The 21,841-nt window shown below is 37.6% G+C and overlaps 1 protein-coding gene across 1 annotated transcript in view; it reads right to left on the reverse strand.

The window, feature by feature from the left end:
* Positions 1–21,418, reverse strand: part of PKHD1L1 (PKHD1 like 1) — a 152,884-nt gene extending 131,466 nt beyond the window's left edge. Inside the window, 6 exon segments of the mRNA XM_021089012.1 lie at positions 2,023–2,116; positions 3,198–3,255; positions 8,746–8,854; positions 9,779–9,923; positions 19,312–19,401; positions 21,251–21,418. Coding sequence (XP_020944671.1) covers positions 2,023–2,116; positions 3,198–3,255; positions 8,746–8,854; positions 9,779–9,923; positions 19,312–19,401; positions 21,251–21,323 — 569 coding nt within the window. The 5' untranslated portion in view covers positions 21,324–21,418.

Consider the following 21,841-nt stretch of genomic DNA (forward strand, 5'->3'; position numbering starts at 1 on the left):
TGAGATTGGAGGCTTGCTGGTAACTGACTGGTACTGCATTCTTTGCAACCCCAGAATAACCCCCCAATAAAATAAGGCCAGACAACAAAGCTGAATTATAAAAAAAATAGAAACTTCTATTTGCAGAGAACTTTGAACTTTTTTTTTTTCAGCTGCACCCATGGCATATGGAAGTTCCCAGACCATGGATCAAATCCAGGCCTCAGCTATGACCTGCCCCACAGCTGTGACAACACAGGATCCTTAACCCTATGTGGAGGGCCAGGTATTGACCTGCACTGCCTCAGGGACAATGACAGATCATTAACCCACTGAGTCACATCAGTAACTCCCAAACTTTTTAATATACTTTCACACACAAATTCTTTCCGTTGATCATTATGTTAGGTAGTATAAAATGTAAACTGAATTACTGAGCCCACTATAGAGATTTACGAATTCATATCCTCTTCCTAACCTCCTGCTTCACTGCAACTAAATAATAAATTTACCAGCCGACATTTACAGGCACTTAACTACATTTATGGGTTAGTAACAATTATCCTCCTATTTTATATATGAAGAGAGTGAGGCAGGGAGGTTACATAGTTTGCCCAAACTTGCCGCCAATAAGGGGTAGAGTAGGAATTCAAACTAAGACACCTCTGCTCTGGTGTATGCTCTTAACCACATCCAATAATTTCCACGGCGGTCTGGGATGATCTTTTGGCCTTAAATACATATATTTTAATGTTTTCTCAACTAATCATTTAGACCAAAAGCTCCTCAGTAGGCACTTGGTCCTTTAGTAATTTTCATGTCCTCTATTATTTGTATCTAGTCTGCATTTGGAAATCTGGCCAAATTGACAAGACTTGTGAGAAGCAGAAGAAGCTTGAGCACTTGGGTCTCCTGACTTCCTGCCCAGGTATAGCCCCCTGCTTTCTGTTAAGAGAATTCAGGTACAATGAGATAACTTGGGATCTCTACTGTCACAATGAATGTGGTAGAATGAGATTAGTGTAGCTCTAAAACCTTCACCTTCTCTGCTAATGGGTTTGTGATTTTTTCCCCCCATATTTATACACGGTATCTCAGGGGTCCTAGAGGATAATGGCTGGGTAGCCTGACCTTTAAGGTCTCTTCTGACTGTGATTCTGTGATTCCATGAAATAATTTCTATCCACCCCTTTGTATTAAACAGAAGTAAATTTCAGCTACAGTGGGGAAAAAAGGAATCACTGTGAAAGTTAACTTTCTATTTCCTGGCATCATTATGGAAAGGATGACTTCAAAAACTGGATCTAAGATTTAGAATATATGCTATTCATAAAACTCAACTATAGACAAAATCTCTTTTATTTATTTATTTTTTTGATCATGCCCACAGCACATGGAAGTTCCCGGGCCAGGGGTTGGATCCCATTCACAGCTGTGGCAATGCTGGATCCTTAACCCACTGCACTGGGCCTACGATCAAAACCGTGCCTCAGAAGCTACCCAAGCCGCTACAGAGAGATCATTAATCTACGGTGCCACAGTAGGAATTCCCAAAATCTTTATTTATACTAAACTGTCCATATAAAATGTTAAATATTTGTTTCTCTATGTAGTAGTTCTTTTATTTACATAAGGAATCAATATAAATATTTTCAGAATATTACAGATGCACACAAATGTGATTTAATTGAGTTCTACCTCTATTTTCATTTAATTGAGAATGCCTGATAAATCACCTTTATTTCATTTAGTAAAATATTTCAAATTACATGTCTTATAAAATTCATAGATACATGTATGTGTGCTATCTTAATTATTATTTACTTCATCCATTTATCCATTTTATACATATTCAATAAGCGTGAAACACCTTGAAAGGTATAATACTGATGCTATACTTCCTTCTATAGGAAGTGAACAGGAGTTTGGGTCTTTTAAGGCAGACTGAGATAACCCCACCTATTGTATGCAGTGGTTTTTATTCTTGAGATATCATATCTCATCTATGAGTTATAAGAATATGTTTCCACATCAAAAATTTACCTCAAGATCCTAACATTTTTCCCATTTGAGCTTAGTGCAATATTACTTCCATAGACATCAGTGAAGATTCTGCCTTGGATTGTTATTAATGTACCTAAACACAAAAGAAAAAGCTCTGTATAAGAATATCTATCCATATTAATATTTAATATTAAAACTTCAGAGGTTTTTCGCAATAAAACCTGCATCCAGACACTTATATCTTGTGTTTGACACTATTGCTTAGCACTGTTCTGAAAGTTCCAACAAATACAACAAACCACAAATAAATATTTAGAGCATAAAAGGGGTATCTATAAGTACTTATAGATTAAAGAGGTGTTTCATAAAAGATAGGATTAATTATTCAATAAATATTTATTGGTCCTTGGATGATTTAATTGAAAAAATGTAAATAAATTCTAGGTGAAATAAAAATAAAATATAAACAATAAAACTATAAAAACTCTTGAAAAGTAAGTGAAAATTTATATAATATTCATATAATTTGTATGATGGGATCTTCCACAGCATTAAAAATAATGGGAGACATAACAAAGGTTAAGATCTATAGATTTGATAAAAACAATTAATTGTCTGAATCACAGGAATATCATTAATAAGTTTTAAAAGCAAATAATAAACTCAAAAAATATTTCCCATCTACATGACATATATATGGTTAATATTCTTAAAACACAAAGAATTCTTATAACTTAATATGGAAAAAAATGACTAGCCTTAAATTACCAAAGAGATGAACTGGTAATTTACAAAAAGGAGAAATACAAACAGTTAATAAATACAAAATTAATTACATAAATCAAGTTGGAAAAAAATAGGAAAAACCCCTACTATATTTTTCACATAAATTCTTAAAAAAATGAGTACCTAGAATTGTCAAGTTTACAGAAAAGGGCATTTTCACATGTGCCTGTTGGAACCATAAACTGATATAACTATAGTTATTGTAATAACCACTGGAAGCCAGCCAAAGTCTGACAAAGGGCAAATTAAATATATTATAATAGATTCAATGCAGTTATTGAAAAGCATTTTAACTTCCTTTTGATTATTTTAGAATTAGAATTTGCTATTTATAAATTTACAGAATTTGTAACAAATTTATATACTAAAAGTTAATTATTAATTAATAAAAACCAAAAAAGATATTTCAGCTGTCATATATAACAGACCTGGAGTTCCAGATAAAGGTGTAATGCTCCTTATTGTTGGAGTTCTGAAACTTTTTGCCTGTAAAATAATACTGTTGATAAGCAGTCTTATCTCTATTTTGTTCCTAATTTTATGAAAATCTCTGCTTCTTATTCATATTTAAACAATATCCATAATATGACTCAAAATATTCCTTTTCACATATAAGAAATAAAATTTAGAAAATTACTCTAATTATTCAAAATCATTTCCTTATTCTCTAAAAATTCTCTTTCATTTCAAAGTGTTTCTACTTAGAATTCTAAAATTCATCATCTTTTGTGATAAATGTAAATCAAACCACAGTAATAAATGGATCTCTAGTAAAGACTTAAGAATTTGGTGAAATAAATTGAAGAAACCCTATTTTGAGTTTTAAGTTTATAAAGAAAAAAATATCATTTTTCAAAAACATACAAGTAAAACTTGGAAAGAGGTCATCAAAGTAAGCTTTAGTAACTAAGCTAATGATAATTTTCTAGCATTACTATACAAAAAAATACACCAACACCTGATAGTCAACATTATATTAACCTTTGGATATTATTTTTTAAACATATGCCAACTTTTCTTTTTAAAGACAAAATGAGAAATAATTACCACAGAAGGGAAATATAATTGAAAACCAAAATTGATTCTAAAAAGGTAAAAAGCAGATCTGATGGGCAAGTAAAGATTCCTCAATAACTGGGATACATGCAGATCAACATCTACATCTAAAAACAAATAATGTAGGAGAAAAGGAAGTAGAAACAGATCAAGAACAGTCCATCTGCAGAAACACAAGTATGCCTCAGAAAACAAAAGAGGCCAGAAGCATGAGCAGTATTTTAAGGAATAACTGAAGTTTTTTGAAGGAGGAAGGTTGCTGGTAGAGAAAAAGATGGCCTGTGCCTCAATACAAAAATTATATAAGCAAAATAACCTAGCACAAAGTAGATTCTCAGTAAATGTCAGCTATCCCTCCAATTTTCATTCAGGCACAACCTAAAAGAAAGATGTCCAGATTTTTACTTCAAAGGACAAATTTTTACATACCATCAAGAAGACAGATAAACTTTGACATGTGAGGTTAAGAATGATTTCAGACTCATTAGAAATGTTTAATGAATAACCTACGTAAAAGTAAACATAGAGTCAAACAGATTTTGGACAAAATATCACTTTTAAAAGTAAAATAAAAGAAAATGTAGAGGAACTAACAAGTTGTGCACAAATCAATCTAAGACACAACGTCCTCATAGAAATTATACCTGTGGCCCCAAAATAACTGAAGACTGCAGATTAAACAACACACTACTTACTATTATAATTTGAGGAACCAGATCAGAAGCAGATTAATTAAATATCTCATTTTCAAAGAAGACAAGAATCAGTGAAGATGATGGAGCAAATTATTTCATAGAAAATAGAAAAAGGAGGAGGATGGTTCTTAAAATTAAGAATACTTAATCTGAATAACAGCAGCAGTCAAGAATAATGATAAAAAGTATTAAATATAAAATTAGAAAATTATATAAGGATTAGATACTACAGGTATGTAATTTTGTAAAGGGTTTTAAACAATGCAATGAAAGTGTGCAAAATGTCAATTATTGGTCCTTGATAAGAACAAAAAATAAAACTAAGCACTTAGGAACTTTTAAAGCAACTGAACATTGTTGTGAAGCTTTTATTGTAATTTACATGATATTGATCTGAAGCAGATTGGAATTTTTAAAAAGCTGATCCTTAACTATGGGTAGTTTAAAACACAGGGCCAGGAAAAAAATGGAGATATGATTTCAAAATTCCAGGTAAAATTTATTTCCAAGCCAGAGTTCTATACCCAACTAAACTGTCAACCAAACACATGGAAGTTTTAATATTGGAAGGATTTTAATTTATTAGTAGAAGGACTTCATTTTCTAAGTACACACTGCTCCACTAATATGAGGGAACAGAAAATAAAGAAAGAGGAAGAAATAGGATTTAGGAAGCAGTAGTTAAATGAAGAAGAGAGGCAGGAAGTCCTCAGAAAGCTGATAAAGGGAGATCCCATGATGAATGACTGCTGTGTTACATATCTAGAGAACAGCGTGTCCAAGTACAGAGAGGGATTCAGGAGTGATGTCTTCTAGGAAAAGATGATTTGATATATTATCTAATGGTTTGATCATATGGAAAAAATATCATACTTCTGGTGGAGGGTTTGATACAGAGATAATTAGGCAAATACATGCACATATAAAAAGCCTATTATTAACTCCAAGAAAAACAAAATATCATAGGAGAAATATGTAATCATAGTACAATATTTAGCTTTGAATATTACTTATATAGACACAGTCATGTTATGAACAATAATCTAACCAAAAATTGGGGCATATCTAATTTAGAGAAGGGGTGGGAAGATATCTGTGAGTATTAGAGGTGGAAGGGGTAGCAGCTTCATTTCAAACATGGCTGTAATATTCCCCTCCCTGAATCCTCACCTGTAACATGTCTTTGTAGCTCCTCCCATCAAGTAATGGAGCCTTGGAGTTCCCGTCATGGCACAGTGGTTAACAAATCCAACTAAGAACTGTGAGGTTGTGGGTTCGATCCCTGGCCTTGCTCAGTGGATTAAGGATCCGGCATTGCCGTGAGCTGTGGTGTAGGTTGCAGACACAGCTCAGATCCCTCATTGCTGTGGCTCTAGCGTAGGCCAGTGGCTACAGCTCCAATTTGACCCCTAGCCTGGGAATCCCCATATGCTGTGGGAGCAGCCCTAGAAAAGGTAAAAAGACAAAAAAAATTAAAAATTTAAAAAAAAAAAAGAAATGGAGCCTTGAATATGAACTGGCCTTGGAACTTCTTCAGCCATTAGAATGTGGAAGAAGTAGCATGACATTTTGGGCACAGGCCTAAAGGCTCCCTACATTGGCTCTCCTGAGGAGTCCCTGTCTCCAACATGTGAAAACATTTGGACTACTTTCTGGAGGGTAGAGATACTATATAGAACAAAGCCTACTCAGCTTGGTTGTAACAGCTGAAGCCCCCACAAGTGTAAAAGCACTTGGCCATGAACAGCAAAGCCTCCCACCTAACCAGCTGACCACAGACATATGAGAAGCCCAAAAGAGATCAGTCTAGCTCTGCTCAGAACAGAAGAACCACACAGCAGATCCACAGATACATAAGCAATATAAATTGTTGCTGCTTGAAACTACTAAGTTTGGGAGTACATAGTACTAGCTAACAAATGTAGGAATATAGGTGCTAAATTCTCATCTTCCAGGGTAAAAATTAAACAGATAAGAGTTAAACTATAAATATTCAGAAATAACAATAAATATATTTCTATCTAAAAGCCTATTATTTAGAAATATCACAATAAATCACATAAAATGTTATTTGTACATACATTAGAAACAATATATTTCTTCTTTAGAAATATCACAATAAATAGCTAAAGTTACTGAAAGTGGAGGACCCTGGAGAATGAGAATGAGATGGAGTGAGTGGTCAAGGAGGTGCTGCTTATTTTTTTAATTTGTAGAACCAGTTCGGTGTTTCATTATGTACAAGTATAACTTCATTAAACAAAAAATTTTAATTTTCCATATTATATTTTCATACCATATCCCACTAAAATTAGAATTTATTAAAAGAGAAAAATAACTTAAGAAGATTCAATTGCATGGCATTACATTTTTTCCTTAATTTTCTCTTAATTGGAGAAAGAACATAGAGCATCAATCAGCAAATAAAACCCATGCTTCTGCTAATGCTAAATGTTAAGCTTGTCCTAGGGACACAAAGTTGAATAAAACTCTCTAACTCAGAACGCATTAAATAACACATTAAAAATAATCACTATATGGTAGACTAGGTGCTAAATTAGTAATAAATGGAATATACAGATTAAAAACACTAAAATATGGTAATTCCTGTATGCTGCGTTCTTATTCATATCATTTAACCCTCCATTTACATGATGCTATGAAATAAACTCCATTTTACAGAAAATGAAGAAACTGAAGCACAGTTTCACTGAGACCATGTCAGAGTAAATGATGAAGCCTATATATGAAGCCTGAATCCTAGCACTAAGTCACTATACAACTGAGGAACACAGTGGAGGAAATCACTTTGCTCTGCTTGGGGGAATTTAAAGAGTCCTGAGCAAAGAGCAGGATTTATTCACTAAGCAGAAATGAGTAAGAAGTATGGGTCCTTGGTCAGGGAGAGTGTTAGAAGACACTGCTGGAAACATCTGAGTCCAGGCTGTGATACAACAAAGGGAACCTTTAGATGATGGGTGAAGGAGGGATACTGAGCAGGGGAAAGACATAATATGTATGGTTTTGAATGGTGCATCTGAACAGTGCAATGAAGAAGGGTAGAGAGACCAACAGGCTACAGTGATAAAGGGTGACAAATGATAAGACCAGAATCAAAACCAAGGCTCTGAAAGAAGATAAGGGGACAACGAACTTCAGAGCTAATTAGAGGGTAGGATCATCATGGTTTGGTTTCTGAATAGCTATGGGGAGCTGAAGATGAAGTCAAGGAAGAAACCAAGGATATAACAGGTTTCTGGCTTGAGATGCATGAGAAATATCAGACAAGTCGGCTTACAGAGGACTATGAGAAGTCCAGTGTGAGATTTGCTGAATTTAAGTTGCTTTGGGTCCATTTAGGTGTATTATTCTAGGAAAAAAAGACAGCTCCACTTTTAGGGAGAGAGAAGGGAGCCAAGATATTGAGGAATCATACATGCTTCTTGAGGATGGAAGTCATTACTAATTTCCTTAGCATTTCTTCTTACATTATAATATCATAGCACTCAGTAATTGACAACTTAAAACACAAATATATCTTAAAATATATATGGGATGGTCCTTGGAAGGAAATGAACTATTGTGAATACTTACACTTAGAGTAACTAAAATTTGAATGACTCTGTGCTACATGAAGTTACATTTATTCCAACTGCATTAGAAAGTACAAAGAAAGGGAAAGTAGTTATGTTTCTATTTATAATGAAGCTAAGTCTGATGAAAACAGAAAAAGGGAAATCAAACTAAGAATAATAATGAAGAGAAAAAATAGTGTAAACAAGAAAATAATTTGAAAGTATAAAAGTTTAATTCATTAATGAAATAAATTAAAAAAGTGACACATGGATTGATAAAAAATTCCATTACTATAGAAGATAATTAAAACTGGGTGAAATTATCCTTAGCTACATGCTAGTGACTTTTTATATATATTAACATCTTTATTTCTTATATATATATATATTTTTTTTTTTTTTAATTTTTGGCTGTGGCATGCAGTGGCTTGATGTGGGATCTCAGTTAACAGATCAGAGACTGAACCTGGGCCACAGTGGTAAAAGAGCTGAATCCTAACCATTAGACCATCCACTAGTAACTCCAGCTAGTAAAATTTTTAATGTGGAAATAGATAACAACCTGTAAAATTAAAAAATATAAACACAGTTCTGCAAGAAAGAAAGTGTAAGATCATTTATATGTAAGTTAGAGAGGAGATGCTACATACACTGAAGCTGCAGGCCCAGCTGTTGATGTGACCTTTGCAGGTATTATTTTCTGTAATAGGAACCCCATCCACACTGACCCTAACAGTGTAGGAATCTTCTGGCATTGCTCTGAAAGGCAAATGAAGAACACATCAGGAGTGCAAAACTCTTGTATTTAATGTATAGCATTAGTGAAAAATGTTGCCCCAGACTACATGGCATTTTTGAAAAGAAGTATCTAAAAACCTAATCATGGTATAATTAAATACCATTTTATATTATGAAAGGATGATCTCCATTGTGAACTCTGTACTGCAAATTCTAACATCATGGACACCAGGCAAATGCTTATCCTGACTAATCCATTGGTACTTGTTGAAAAGGAAACCAAATTAATAATAATCATTTAAGACAGTAACATGTCACCGTGGTACAATTATTCTATGCTTTGTTTTTTCAAAAGTTTTAATCAAATTTCTCCCTAAATAAGCTGAAAAATGGCCAACAAGCCTAATGTATATGGAATCCTCTGGAACATGTGCTGCCTGTCTCAACATTGAAAGTTGCCATTTAAAATGATTAATTTTCCCCCTAAGTTGCTAATAACAAACATCAATTTGGACTGATGGGAAAGAACTTGAAATGTCAATCTACGAAGCGATCATCTTTAATCTTAATGACTATGTCAAGATTCTGAGCCAAATTAATCAAACCGGACAGGAAAGCATAATTTTCATACTTTGAGGAGCATCATTACAATTTAATAGTGGCCATTTATCTCCTAAAAGAGATCAATAATAATAAAATAATAGCTCTAATAATCTGGGAAAGGATATAGAATATATTTTGATCATGTCAATATGTGGAAAGAGTATTATAACAATATAATAAAGGTATATAATAGTCTAAATATCTTGAAATTAAAAATAATAGCTCTTAATCAGAAAACATTATTGTAATAGCCAGAATGATAAAACTATTACAACACTAATAAGCATAACTATGATTCTGATATGAAGAAAACGATGTTATTAAAGATAGTTTAAAACATACCTAGTATAACATGTAATTTGAGTTGAATGACTTGAATCTTTTTCTACATCACAAGAAACTGATCGGAAAGAAGATACTAATTGCACACTGTTTCCCAACTCAGCATTATCAACTCCATAGTTAAACTGGTTTGCTTGAGCAAAACCTGGAAGAGTAAAAAAAAACCTCAATTATTATTAACAGAATCCTGTTTTCAAAGACCTAACAATTATCATTTAGTATTGAATCACTGAATAAATACTAAGGAATAGTAGTGATATAGGAAGTTAACCTATTTCATATTCATCTCTATGATTGTAGTCCTCTTTAGAACATAAAAATTAGCCTTTAATAAATTTTTTCGTAAAAACAATGCCTGAGAACCTATTATCTGTCAGGTGTTGTTAATTGCATTGGAATCAAATGGCTTATATTCCAAGGATAGGGTGAGGTGGGGTGGAGGAAAAAGACAATACACAAATATATCCCACCAGATGCTGTGTCTGGTGGGAATAACTACTATGAAAACAGCAGGCTAAAGGGCATAGGAAGAGCAGACAAAGGGATTTTATAAGGCATGGAGTCTTTACTTTCAGTTCCTATCAAGCAAAATCTGAGGTGAGGACTTGCAAGTAGTTTATTTGGGTGGTGATCCATTAGGGATAGAGAGAAGAAAACTTGAAGAAGCAAACCTGGGTACCCTAAAGACAGCTGGGGCTCAGTCTTGCTGAGAATGTCTAAGAAAATATAGACAAGGCTCTCAGAATCAAAGAATCAATGGGAAGAAATGTTAATGCATTCAGATCCAGTCCCATTAGCTGAGGGTTCCCTGTGGACGAAATGACTTTTCTTGCACTTTTAGTCCACACATAGGTATATGCCATCTGGGTTCTAATATTCCAAGCCACTGCATCAGAGAAGCCCTGGGACAAAGGTATGTTGTGAGAACTGGAGGCTAGAGCTGGAAGCACAGACTGAGTCAAAGTCCATAGGGAAATTTTTGCCACTGCTGGGGAAGAATTAAGAGGTGAGAATGAGGATGTGAGGCTGAGCAAAAAGGCCTCTGATACAGCTGACTCCTTGTACCATACAAACATGCTCAAGCCCTACCTTTCAGGTACAATCCATTATCAGTTCTACAAGACGGTGGACAACTAAGAGCTCCACTAAAGATTTAATACAAGAGGGTTAGCGGGACAAGCAACAGGCTACGAGTAAAGCAACTGCTCCTGAGGCCATAATTATTATTCATGTTCCCTCTCAATTTCCCTAAGCATTAGCTGGCACTTGGGCTAATGGAGTGACATTAACCTTTGTCCTGAGGATCTGAGCCCTTAGTTGCTTTGCCCATGTTTGTTGTGTTTGTCCCTATTACTTACTCACAGTCATCACTAGACATGGAAGCCAAGAGTTGTCCCATGAATACCATGAATTTCAGACAAATTCTTTCTCATTTGCATAGGGAAAAGCAACCCTACCTCTTCATGATCATCAGAATTGATTATCTCTAGCAACCTACTACATATGTTTGCTGAATTCAAACTGATGAACTAGTGGTGGGAGTCAATTCAGGGGAACCCATATTGGACCCCCTGGCAGAAGGATTCTCTCTCTGGGAATTCAGACCCAGAATCCAGCAGAACCTAAAACTGCAAAGACAGAATGAACAGATTCAGTTTTTGGATCCCTGGGAGTGATAATGACAGGGAGCAACACTTCGTTCCCAGCTCCATGTATTCCATCTGTTTGGAAACAGTATGGATCTGCCATTGGCTCAGTGTACATGGCATATGATGGGGGACAGTGCCCTGTTCTACAGGGCAAGCTGGGCTGTTGGTGTTGCCTTTTGTAGGCTGGCCCATAACTCCATTAAGCCATATGTTTCAGGATGACACAGGATTCATGGTCATATGCCCATCACCACAATTTTTCCACTATAAAATGTGTTTCTTGTTCTGAGGTACCATTTTGTGGAATCTCTCAGCTGTAAATCGGGCTCTATATATTCCCAGAGGATGAGGCTGGCAGAGGTACTGTGGAAAAAGGAAAAACCCACACCTGGAGTAGGTGTCAGTTCCAGCAATAATGAATCTCTGCTTGTCCAGGAGGAAAGGAGAGCGATGCAGTCAACTTGTCACTGAGTGGCTGGGTGGACCTCTTGACGGACGGTCCTTATTGAGAGCTCAGTGTTGGCCTCTGCTACTGATAGGGCAAGCCTTCAGCAACAGTGAGGGGTAGCTTAGGGTTAGTGGAAGGGAGCTGGTGGTATTGGCCCAGGCACAGCCTTCTCCCATGGCCCTCTGTTCACAGGCTCACCATACAAGCACTTGGGTGGCTAAGCAGAAAAGCTCCTGAATGACCTGTCCAGTCAATCTAGTTGTTCTGTTTCCTCTGACAGGGATACTCCCTTGTGGAAATTAGCTTGAGACCTATAGATTTCCATGTTTTTTCCTCACTGTCTTGTGTATTCACAGGCCTCTTTCCAAGACTTTCTTATTTCTCATTTTCTTTTTTTTTTTTTTTTTTTTTTTTTTGGCTTTTGTCGTTGTTGTTGTTGTTGCTATTTCTTGGGCCGCTCCTGCGGCATATGGGGGTTCCTAGGCTAGGGGTTGAATCAGAGCTGTAGCCACCGGCCTACACCAGAGCCACAGCAACGAGGGATCTGAGCCGCGTCTGCGACCTACACCACAGCTCACGGCAACGCCGGATCGTTAACCCACTGAGCAAGGGCAGGGACCGAACCCGCAACCTCATGGTTCCTAGTCAGATTCGTTAACCACTGCGCCACGACGGGAACTCCCTATTTCTCATTTTCTAATGCTGTTTCTGTCAGCCCCTGACCCACTAATCAAGTCATGTGCAGAGCCCAGGAGCTGATGGCTGTCTTTACCTTGGCCCACATTTTCCTCCTTACAAAGTTACCAACCATGTAGACTACACACAGCTCTGCCTACCAGGGAGGCTGATGATGGAAAGTAAGTCAAGAGTCCAGGGAATACACTGCAACATTTATGAAATCAGAGGTGATGCCAAGAAGATGTGAAGTGAGACACAGCAGGCATGGAACACAGATGGTCATGGAAGCTTTTCAGAGGGTATAGGCCATAAGAATATCTATGGGAAGAATATTTTAGTTAGAACAGAACAGGATGTTCCATGGCCCTGTGGGGGAAGCATGTTTGTGGACTCAAGAATTAACAAGTATGTTGGATCAGTATGAGTGAGTAGAAGTAGCAGGAGTTGAGACTAGAAGTGGAGGCATTTAGATTATTTATATGAGTGGGGAAGCACTGGAAGCTTTAAAACAGAGAAATGGTTATTATCTAACTTACACTTTTTCAAGACTCACTAGCTGCTATTCCAAGAACAGAATGGGAGCAAGGTGAGAATAGATTGGGGGCTGGCGTGAAGATGCTAATTCGATGAGCAAAAATGAATAAATGGTTGCTTGACATGGATGGGTTCAAAAGAAGATGGAGGGCAAATTGATAACCTTTTTGAGGAATTTTACTGGAAAGGGAAGCAGAAAACTGGAGTAGCTGGAGGGGTGTGTGGATCAAGGGGACAGTTAATTTTGCTTTTGCTTTTTTTCACGTGGGGGAAATAACAGTATCTTTGCATGATGACAGGTATGAGCCAACAAACAGAGAATGGATACTGTGAAACAGAGCAGAAAATTGTTTTAATATACTATAAATATATGAAAATTCAAACTAGGTTTGTAAGTAAACATCAATCAAGTATTTTAATACCACATGAAAGAATTTCATATTGTTGAAACAACATTCCATTTTGAAATAAACCTGAAGATTAAATAATGTTCTATTAATTAAATCCTAAACTTAAGTATTCTCTTCTGAAAACGTTTAAAAGGTATTAAATACTATTTTAGTAGGTAGAGTGAATCTATGAAGTTGTCCAGGTTATATTTTTTGGAACAAAGTCAAATTAGTAAACAAATGGTTTTTGCCCAGATACTTAGGGAATCTAAAATTCCCAAATTCTGAGTTGTACAAATATATGTATTTTTAAGTATAACTTTTCTCTGAATATCACAAATGCTTAACATATACTGTCTTTTTGTCTTTTTAGGGCCGCACCCGCAGCATATGGAGGTTCCCAGGCTAGGGGTCTAATCGGAGCTGTAGTCGCCAGCCTATGCCAGAGCCACAGCAACGCCAGATCGGAGCCGCATCTGCAACCTACACCACAGCTCACAGCAATGCCAGATCCTTAACCCACTGAGCAAGGCCAGAGGTCGAGCCCACAATCTCATGGTTCCTAGTCGGATTCGTTTCCGCTGTGCCACGACGGGAACGCTAAAGAAAAATAATATTTAAAAATGCACATTATAGAAGTTCCATTGTGGTTTAGTGGATTAAGGACCTGGTGTTGTCTCTGTGAGGATGCAGGTTCAATCCCTGGCCTCGCTCAGTGTAGGTTGCAGATGCGGCTGGAATCCAATGTTGCTGTGGCTGTGGTGTAGGCCTCAGCTGTGGCTCTGATTTGACCTCTGGCCTGGGAACTTCCATATGATGCAGGTGCATTAAAAAAAAAATGCAGAGCTCCTATTGTGGCTCGGTGGAAATGAACCCGACTAGTATGCATGAGCATTCGAATTCTATCCCTGGCTCCGCTCAGTAGGTTTAAGGACAAAGCTATTCCATTACTAAATGTAACTTCCTCCAGACCCTATGTTCTTAGCTCCCCTCCTATTCTTTATATGTAGAAAAAGTAAGCAAAATTCAACAAAGGGTAGGGATTTTAAAAAATACTCCCTCTCCTCTTTGAAACTTAAAACTTAACTAAACAGGAGTCATCCAGCATAGGCTAAAGCCTGAACATATCAATTTAACATGTGAAAGATTTTAGCATTGAGTTTGCAGTCTTGAATCTAGGAAGACAGTTACTGCTCAAATGGAACTGTGAGAAGATACATGAAAACACAGAAAAGCAAACTATTTGTAAAGCCACTCCTTCCTTTTGCCAATTTTTGCTTATCCCTGTAATTCATGTTGAGTTTGGAACATACAGAAGGGCTGCTGGCAACTAACTTAAGAATAGAAGGTTTACTTGTGGTGTGGCTCAGGATGTGATACATGTATTTATTTCCCCATTAGGCACATGTCACATCAATGATGGGACAATAACACAGATTTGTTCTTCAGCATTCCTAAGACAAACACAATTATAAAAAAAAATACTAACAAAAGATGATATTGTTTTCAGCTCAGGGGTTTTGTTTTGTTTTGTTTTTGGCTGCACTCGCAGCATGTGGAAGTTCCCAGGCCAGGAATCAAACCTGTGCCACAGTTGCGACCTGTGCCACAGCTATGGCAACACCAGATCCTTAACCCGCTGCACCATAAGGGAACTTCCAGCTTAAGAGTTGTTTTAATGTTTATATGTATACCCTAGGAGTAAAATCTATGGGAAAACCAAATCAGTAAGATTCAAAAATATTCTCATTACAAATTTTGCCGAAAAAACTATAGGAATATTTCTAACTTTATAGCTAGTTCTGAAGAGTTAAGAAAAGAAACAGAAAGGAATCACCTTTTAAAAAAGAATTTTAGTTTAAAAGTATACTCTAAATAAAAAATTTGGTATAAAGAAGATTCCTCTGGAGATATTCCACTGCACAAAGCTTACAGGAAAGGTTGGGTGTACCCTGGAAACAGAAAAGGTGGAGGCTTCAGATGGAAATTCCTGACATGCTGATGTACTTTTTTGTTTTTTGCAGAAAAACTGGAGACAAGTCTTGCCAGGCACGCAGACCTGGGTTTCCTGATAGCAGCCTGTGCTGCTATCATAGAAAATGTGTGTTGTTAAAACCAGCAGTTGTCATGTACATGCAGGCTGTTTTGGTTTCTCTAGTTTAAAAACAAAACCAAAAAAAAAAAAAAAAAAAACCCACAAGAGTTGAGAGTGTATAAACCTACTGAAAAGTTGTAATATTGAAAACTATTGGAAAAAAAGGTACAGTGTGATGAAGGAAGAAAAAATGAAGCCATTCCTATAACATGAATGCAAAAGAATAATGAAAATAAAACAGCTCTAACTGAACTGACAAAACATTGTAAAGCAACTATAATAAATTAAAAAAAATAGCTCTAACTGATGGAGCAGATACTCTATATGAATACCTTAGATACAACATCTTTTTCAATATTTACAATAGCCCCAACAGCTAGGCGTTAATACTCCCATTTCACTGATGAATAATCTGAAGCTTAAAGAAGACACTTGCCCTAGTCCCATAGTGGGAAATGGCAAAGATGGAGCTAAAAGCCAGTTAGACCCAACTAAAGTCTATGTGCTTTCCATAATATTATAAAAATTATATAATTTACCACTCCAACTAAACAAAAATATATGTGCAAAGTAAAATGTTACTCCCTCTATTTTACTTATCTTTTTAAATAAAGAGAAAAATCAAGGAAGACAATTGAGAAATACAAGGTATGAATATAAAGTAATCAACTCAATAAAGTTAAAAACACCCCAGAACTTATGTTACTTAAGAATAAGAAGTTATGAAATGATAAGACTCCTCATCAAATGAGTCATCTTAGAAGGAGATACAATTATCTCCACAATCATGCCATGGCTCAAAACACTTTTCCTTGGGCAGCATAACTGTAAAATGATATATCTTTGGCTCCTGAAGACGGCCTTTAGAGCAAAGTAAATGCAGTAGAAAATGTTTGCTGATAAAGTTCATTATGTGTGGAAAGAGACAAAAGTCATTTGGAAACACAAAAATATTAACACTAGATTTTTGCAGAGGGTGGAATTTCAGAGAACGCAAGTCAAACGTTTCTATATATTTTTCATTATGACTTTTACAAAAATAAAACATTTTAAAAGTCATATGGGACCAACATTTAGGAAATCCAGCATTTACAATTCCACTTGGAAAGTGTTCAGTGATTTAAATAAATTATCTCTGTATTCAATTCTTTTTTTTTTTTTTTTTTTTTTGCTATTTCTTGGGCCGCTCCTGCGGCATATGGAGGTTCCCAAGCTAGGGGTCTAATCAGAGCTGCAGCTGCCGGCCTATGCCAGAGCCACAGCAACGCAGGATCTGAGCCGCATCTGCGACCTACACCACAGCTCACAGCAATGCCAGATCCTTAATCCACTGAGCAAGGCCAGGGACCGAACCGCAACCTCATGGTTCCTAGTCAGATTCGTTAACCACTGAGCCATGACGGGAACTCCTGTATTCAATTCTAAACGCAGATATGGGTCAGAGACAGCACTGACAAATTATGCAAACATAGTTCCTCCAAATAAACTTTGTCAAAGTATCACATTCATGCAGCTTTGGAGGTCTGGCGTGTTTCGTAAATTCATTATCATTGCTTTATACACATTCTGTATATATCATGGGCCCACCAAACCTATATAAAAAGGTATTTAGACTCAGCCTCTGAGAAAGAATAAGCTATCATAATTTTAGACACCTACAGCAGGGGTAAAAGCAAGGAGAGAGAAGATAGATCAGGGTGGGGGTGCAGGTATATGCAATTCAAGTAGGATTTAATTATCCTAAAATTCTCTGCCCAAAGCATCCAGAAATACAGAACGATAGAAAAACTAGAAATTCACCATGACACTTTTTGCTTCATAAGTAAGAGGATTACTCCTGAGCTTAAGAACCTCAGAAAGTCCACAAAAGAGCAAAGGTTATAGCTATATTAAGAAGGCTGTTCTTCCAAACTGTCTTAAAAAATGGAATGTTTTGTTTTGTTTTCTCCTATTTCTAACTAGGGATGATCTGAGTCTACATACTTAAACTCAAGCCATAACTCCTGGATCAGAAAAGGTACAGATGTTGAGGCAGAAGGAAATAGCTGAATGGTTTTACCGTTTTGTTTTGTTTTGATATGGGCATTTCTCTCATGGCATTTAAATCTCTGTTTAAACACCCAATAGCAAACAAGACAAATATATGATATCACTTATATATGGGCAAGAATTGATACAAAGGAACTTATTTACAAAAAAGAAATGGACTTGGATTTCAAAATCGATTTAAGGTTACCAAAGGGGAAATGCTTTGGGAAGGGATAGAAGCACAGGGAAGTCTACTCAATAGTCTGTAATAACCTATGAGGGAAAAGAATCTGAAAAACAATGGATACACGTATATGTATAACTGATTCACTGTATACCTGAAACTAACACAACATCGTAAGTCAACTATTTTCAAAAAAATTATTTTAAATACCCAATAGCTTTCAAGCACACTCTACAAAAAATCTTAGGAACAATTTTCAATATAAGGGAATTTTGCATAAAGAATTTTTTTTTTTTTGTCTTTTTGCCTTTTCTTGGGCGCCCCGCGGCATATGGAGGTTCCAGGCTAGGGTCTCATTGGAGCTGTAGCCACCAGCCTATGCAGAGCCACAGCAACGCAGGATCCGAGCCGCGTCTGCAACCTACACCACAGGTCACGCCAGATCCTTAACCACTGAGCAAGCCAGGATCGAACCGCACCTCATGGTTCCTAGTCGGATTCGTTAACCCTGCACACGACGGAACTCCAAGAAATTTTAAAAAACAGTCTTTAACAAATACATTGTCACCAGGTGTCTAACTGTAAAAACAAACAAACAAACAAACAAAACACTTTAATCCAAAACATATCATTTACAGTTTAGAGGCACACACCATTTCAAGAACATCATTGAGAGTTTAAATTCGATAGAAATTTTACTGAGAAGTATTAAAAGACATTTCAATATACATGACAGAATTACTAAATATCTTGCTTTGTCCATTCTCTGACTCCAAAAACTCCTCATTGCTCTTCCTAAAGACTAAATAATAGCTTTTATCAATATTCTTTAAAATTACTTTCTCATCCTTCAAAAATTCGTAAGTATCTCAATACTACTATCATTTATACTGTAAAGGCCTAACAGCTACAAGAACCACATATTTCTGTTGAATCCTAGGAACGGTTGCTCATTAAATATATCCCCTTACTGCCTACTTTGTTTTCATCCCAAGACCAGGCAAAGAGAAGGAGTCATACATAACCCATGCTTTGATGAAGCATGTGATAAGGAGTGGGTGGCAGAAGTGATCCAAAGCTTAGCTTTCAATTGTCTTTCTCCTTTCATTATCATTCTACTTCTCTATCACACCCTCTTACAAACATCCAACTCCCCAACCTCCCAAAAAGTTCTATTTATTATAAAGATAAAGGTTATTAGACACATGAAGAACAAAGTAATTGCAGGGTTTGGTTAAAGATGTTCCTTTCAGTTCAGTCATTATTGTCTAAATCTTAGAGTTAAGCAAGTAATTATAATACAAATTCAGATGGTCAGGTTGATAGAAACTATTGGGGATTCCCTCAGCTACCAAAGAGATTCCCTCAGCTACCAAAGAGAATACTACCAAAGAGCTACTTTGGCCAAATGGGGAAGTAACTCTAGCGTATTAAAACAAAACAAAACAAAAAAAACATTAATTTCTAAATGTTAAAGTCTTTAAAATACCTCAACCTTGGTGGAAAAAAAAAAAAAAGGCAACCATACCTTCTCCTTTGATAGTCAGCCTTGTTGCTCCATTTATACTGCCATATTTAGGTATTATTTCTGTGACTTTGGGAATTACTTTAGAGCCATCTGAAAGATATTAAAGTACAGTAGAAGTAAAAGCATCAAGTACTTCATTTTAAGCAGCATATTTTGTACCACAAATTACAATGATGTAAGACAAACATCATGAAGATTATAGAACTGAAGGAAATACACCCAGATTTTACTTTTGGTTCTACTGCTAACCAATGACTTGACAAGGAGTTAAGTCATTAACTCAGTTAATACTCATTGGCATCATGCAAAGCACTCTCTTATGTGCTACAAAGAAGAGGAATAATGCATGATTATTCGTCATTCTTAAATATTATAAAACATTTATTAAACCCTTAATTTCATGAGTACTGTACTAGCTGCATGTAGTTCCACAACTACAGCTAACAGCCCACACAGCAGCAGACAATGCTGGAGAAATAACTCTGTGGAGAAGAGTCATTGTAAAAGCCTCTAAGAAATGCAAACCCAGGTAAGTTGAAAGACAGTCCAGGTACAAAAAAGAATGTTGTGTTTAGAGAAAAAACTGTTTTCTGTGACAAAGATCATTTCTGGGACCTTTTTAGCCTCCTGAATGATAGTGATTCTTAATGCAAGGGTCCTATTTCATTCAACAAACAGTGTTAGGTTCCTGGGGATATAAAAATGTGTAACAGCCTCGACTCTCCAAAAGCTCAGCTTAGACAGTACAGAGTGATAGAAGAGACCACATGGGGCCATAGGTTACAAAGAAAGGACACTTCACCCATACTGCTTAGGTCATACTGGTTTTTGAAAGAATGGTGTCCTTGCTGCATCTGGAGAGCAAACAAGAATCAGCTAGACCTAACCCACTGTGGGAAAGCTAAAGGGAAGCCTCTGCTGAGTGAGCAGCTTCTCTGAAAAACTGAAATTAATGCTTTAAAACAAAGATATACAGTGGCTAAAACAAAGAAGGACTTTTCTGCTTCAACTATGCAAATGTGGTAATTATTAAACCCAGCAGCAAATTCTCAGAATAGGTGGAAGAATTTAAGTGGGGGCACAAAGAAAAGCCACAGAAACTGCAATGGATGTATGAGATAAAGAAATCATGACTTAGTTCATTCTTGCCTGAGAAAAGCTTAGGGTGGATTTCACCTACAATGGCAAAGCTCTCCATCATAAAGAAGGCTACCTGCCCTCACCCACCCCCAACCCCACACACACACCCAATGACGCTGCTTCAGGTCTGTCCTTGCCAAGAGCTCCAAGGCTGTTCCTGCTTGGCGCACATTTGTAACTATGAGCAGCCCACAGCCAAGAGTAGGAAACTCCAGCGAGGGAGCTGGATCCTATCTCATAGACACTGCTCCTCACCTATCTCAGGTTTATCCTCCCTGTTATCTCCATGGACAACTCCAATTTCTTATCTTATCAGTGTCTCCCCAGCCCTCTCCTGGGTATTACTTTGAAGGCACAGGACAGCTGCCCCTGGAAATGACTGACACCTGCCACAAAGCTCCATTCCTGTCCTAGTTGGAGACGTTGTCCTCCCTGAGTGGAGAAGGGACCCAAGAAGAGTGAGAAAAGGACTTCGGTTGTGTATCCCACCCGCAGCCAAATGTGGTTCTTTTTCAACTGAGTCACTTGGGATGGAGGGGGTGAGGTTCCATAATTCAAGCAGCAACCCTGGTGGCAAGAGCAGTTATCTCTCTGTTTTTCTATGACTGTGTGCATGGGTCTGTCTGTCTCAGTGTTAGCCTGCCCCCTGATCCCCAGGTTCCCAGGATCTCCATGCAGCGCATCCGCAGCCCTGTTCCAGGGCTGGAGCCAGGCGGTGCCGCCTCTACCGGGACCCCAGCAGCAGGGGTTGTTTCTACACGGACTTCTGCTTGCCTCCCTGGCGCCCCACCTGGGTTACCTGTGCGGGGGTACGCGACGCACAGCAGCAGCCCCCAAAGGCCCCAAGTTCCCCAAAGCCACAGGTGTTCCATCGCGGCGCCAGTTCAACAGAGTCCACGCCCGACGCTCGCTCGTGTCCGCTGCCAGCGCCCGGTCTCCGCTAGCTTGCGCGTCCGCCTCGCCTTGTTGGTCCACGCGCGCGCAGACTCTGCCGCCCCAGGACCCGCCCCGCCCCCGCCAGCCGCTGCGCCCCCGGGCTTGCGCGCAGACGCACACCCCTCCATTCTGGAGGCCCGCGGGCCGCAGCCACTCTGTATTAAACCTCCACACTGAAACTTTGGTGCTAATGCCCCAAACCTGTCTTCAAAGGTGTAACAGCACCCCCTCTTTTTTTTGTAAAACATCCATGGGCAACATTTCTGTCAATTCTGCCTTTTTTTCCCTCCCCCCTCATCTCTGCCCCCTCCTTCCTTCTTCCTTTCTTTCCTTCCTCTTTCTTTTTTCCCCGTTGCTGGACCTGTGTACTTTCATCTGCCTGTCTGCCTTGGTTATTAGTCATCCCCAGGTGGGCCTCAAGGTCCACCTAATACACAAACCCTGCACATTACCC

Source organism: Sus scrofa, chromosome 4, assembly GCF_000003025.6.
Source record: "Sus scrofa isolate TJ Tabasco breed Duroc chromosome 4, Sscrofa11.1, whole genome shotgun sequence".
Taxonomy (NCBI): domain Eukaryota; kingdom Metazoa; phylum Chordata; class Mammalia; order Artiodactyla; family Suidae; genus Sus; species Sus scrofa.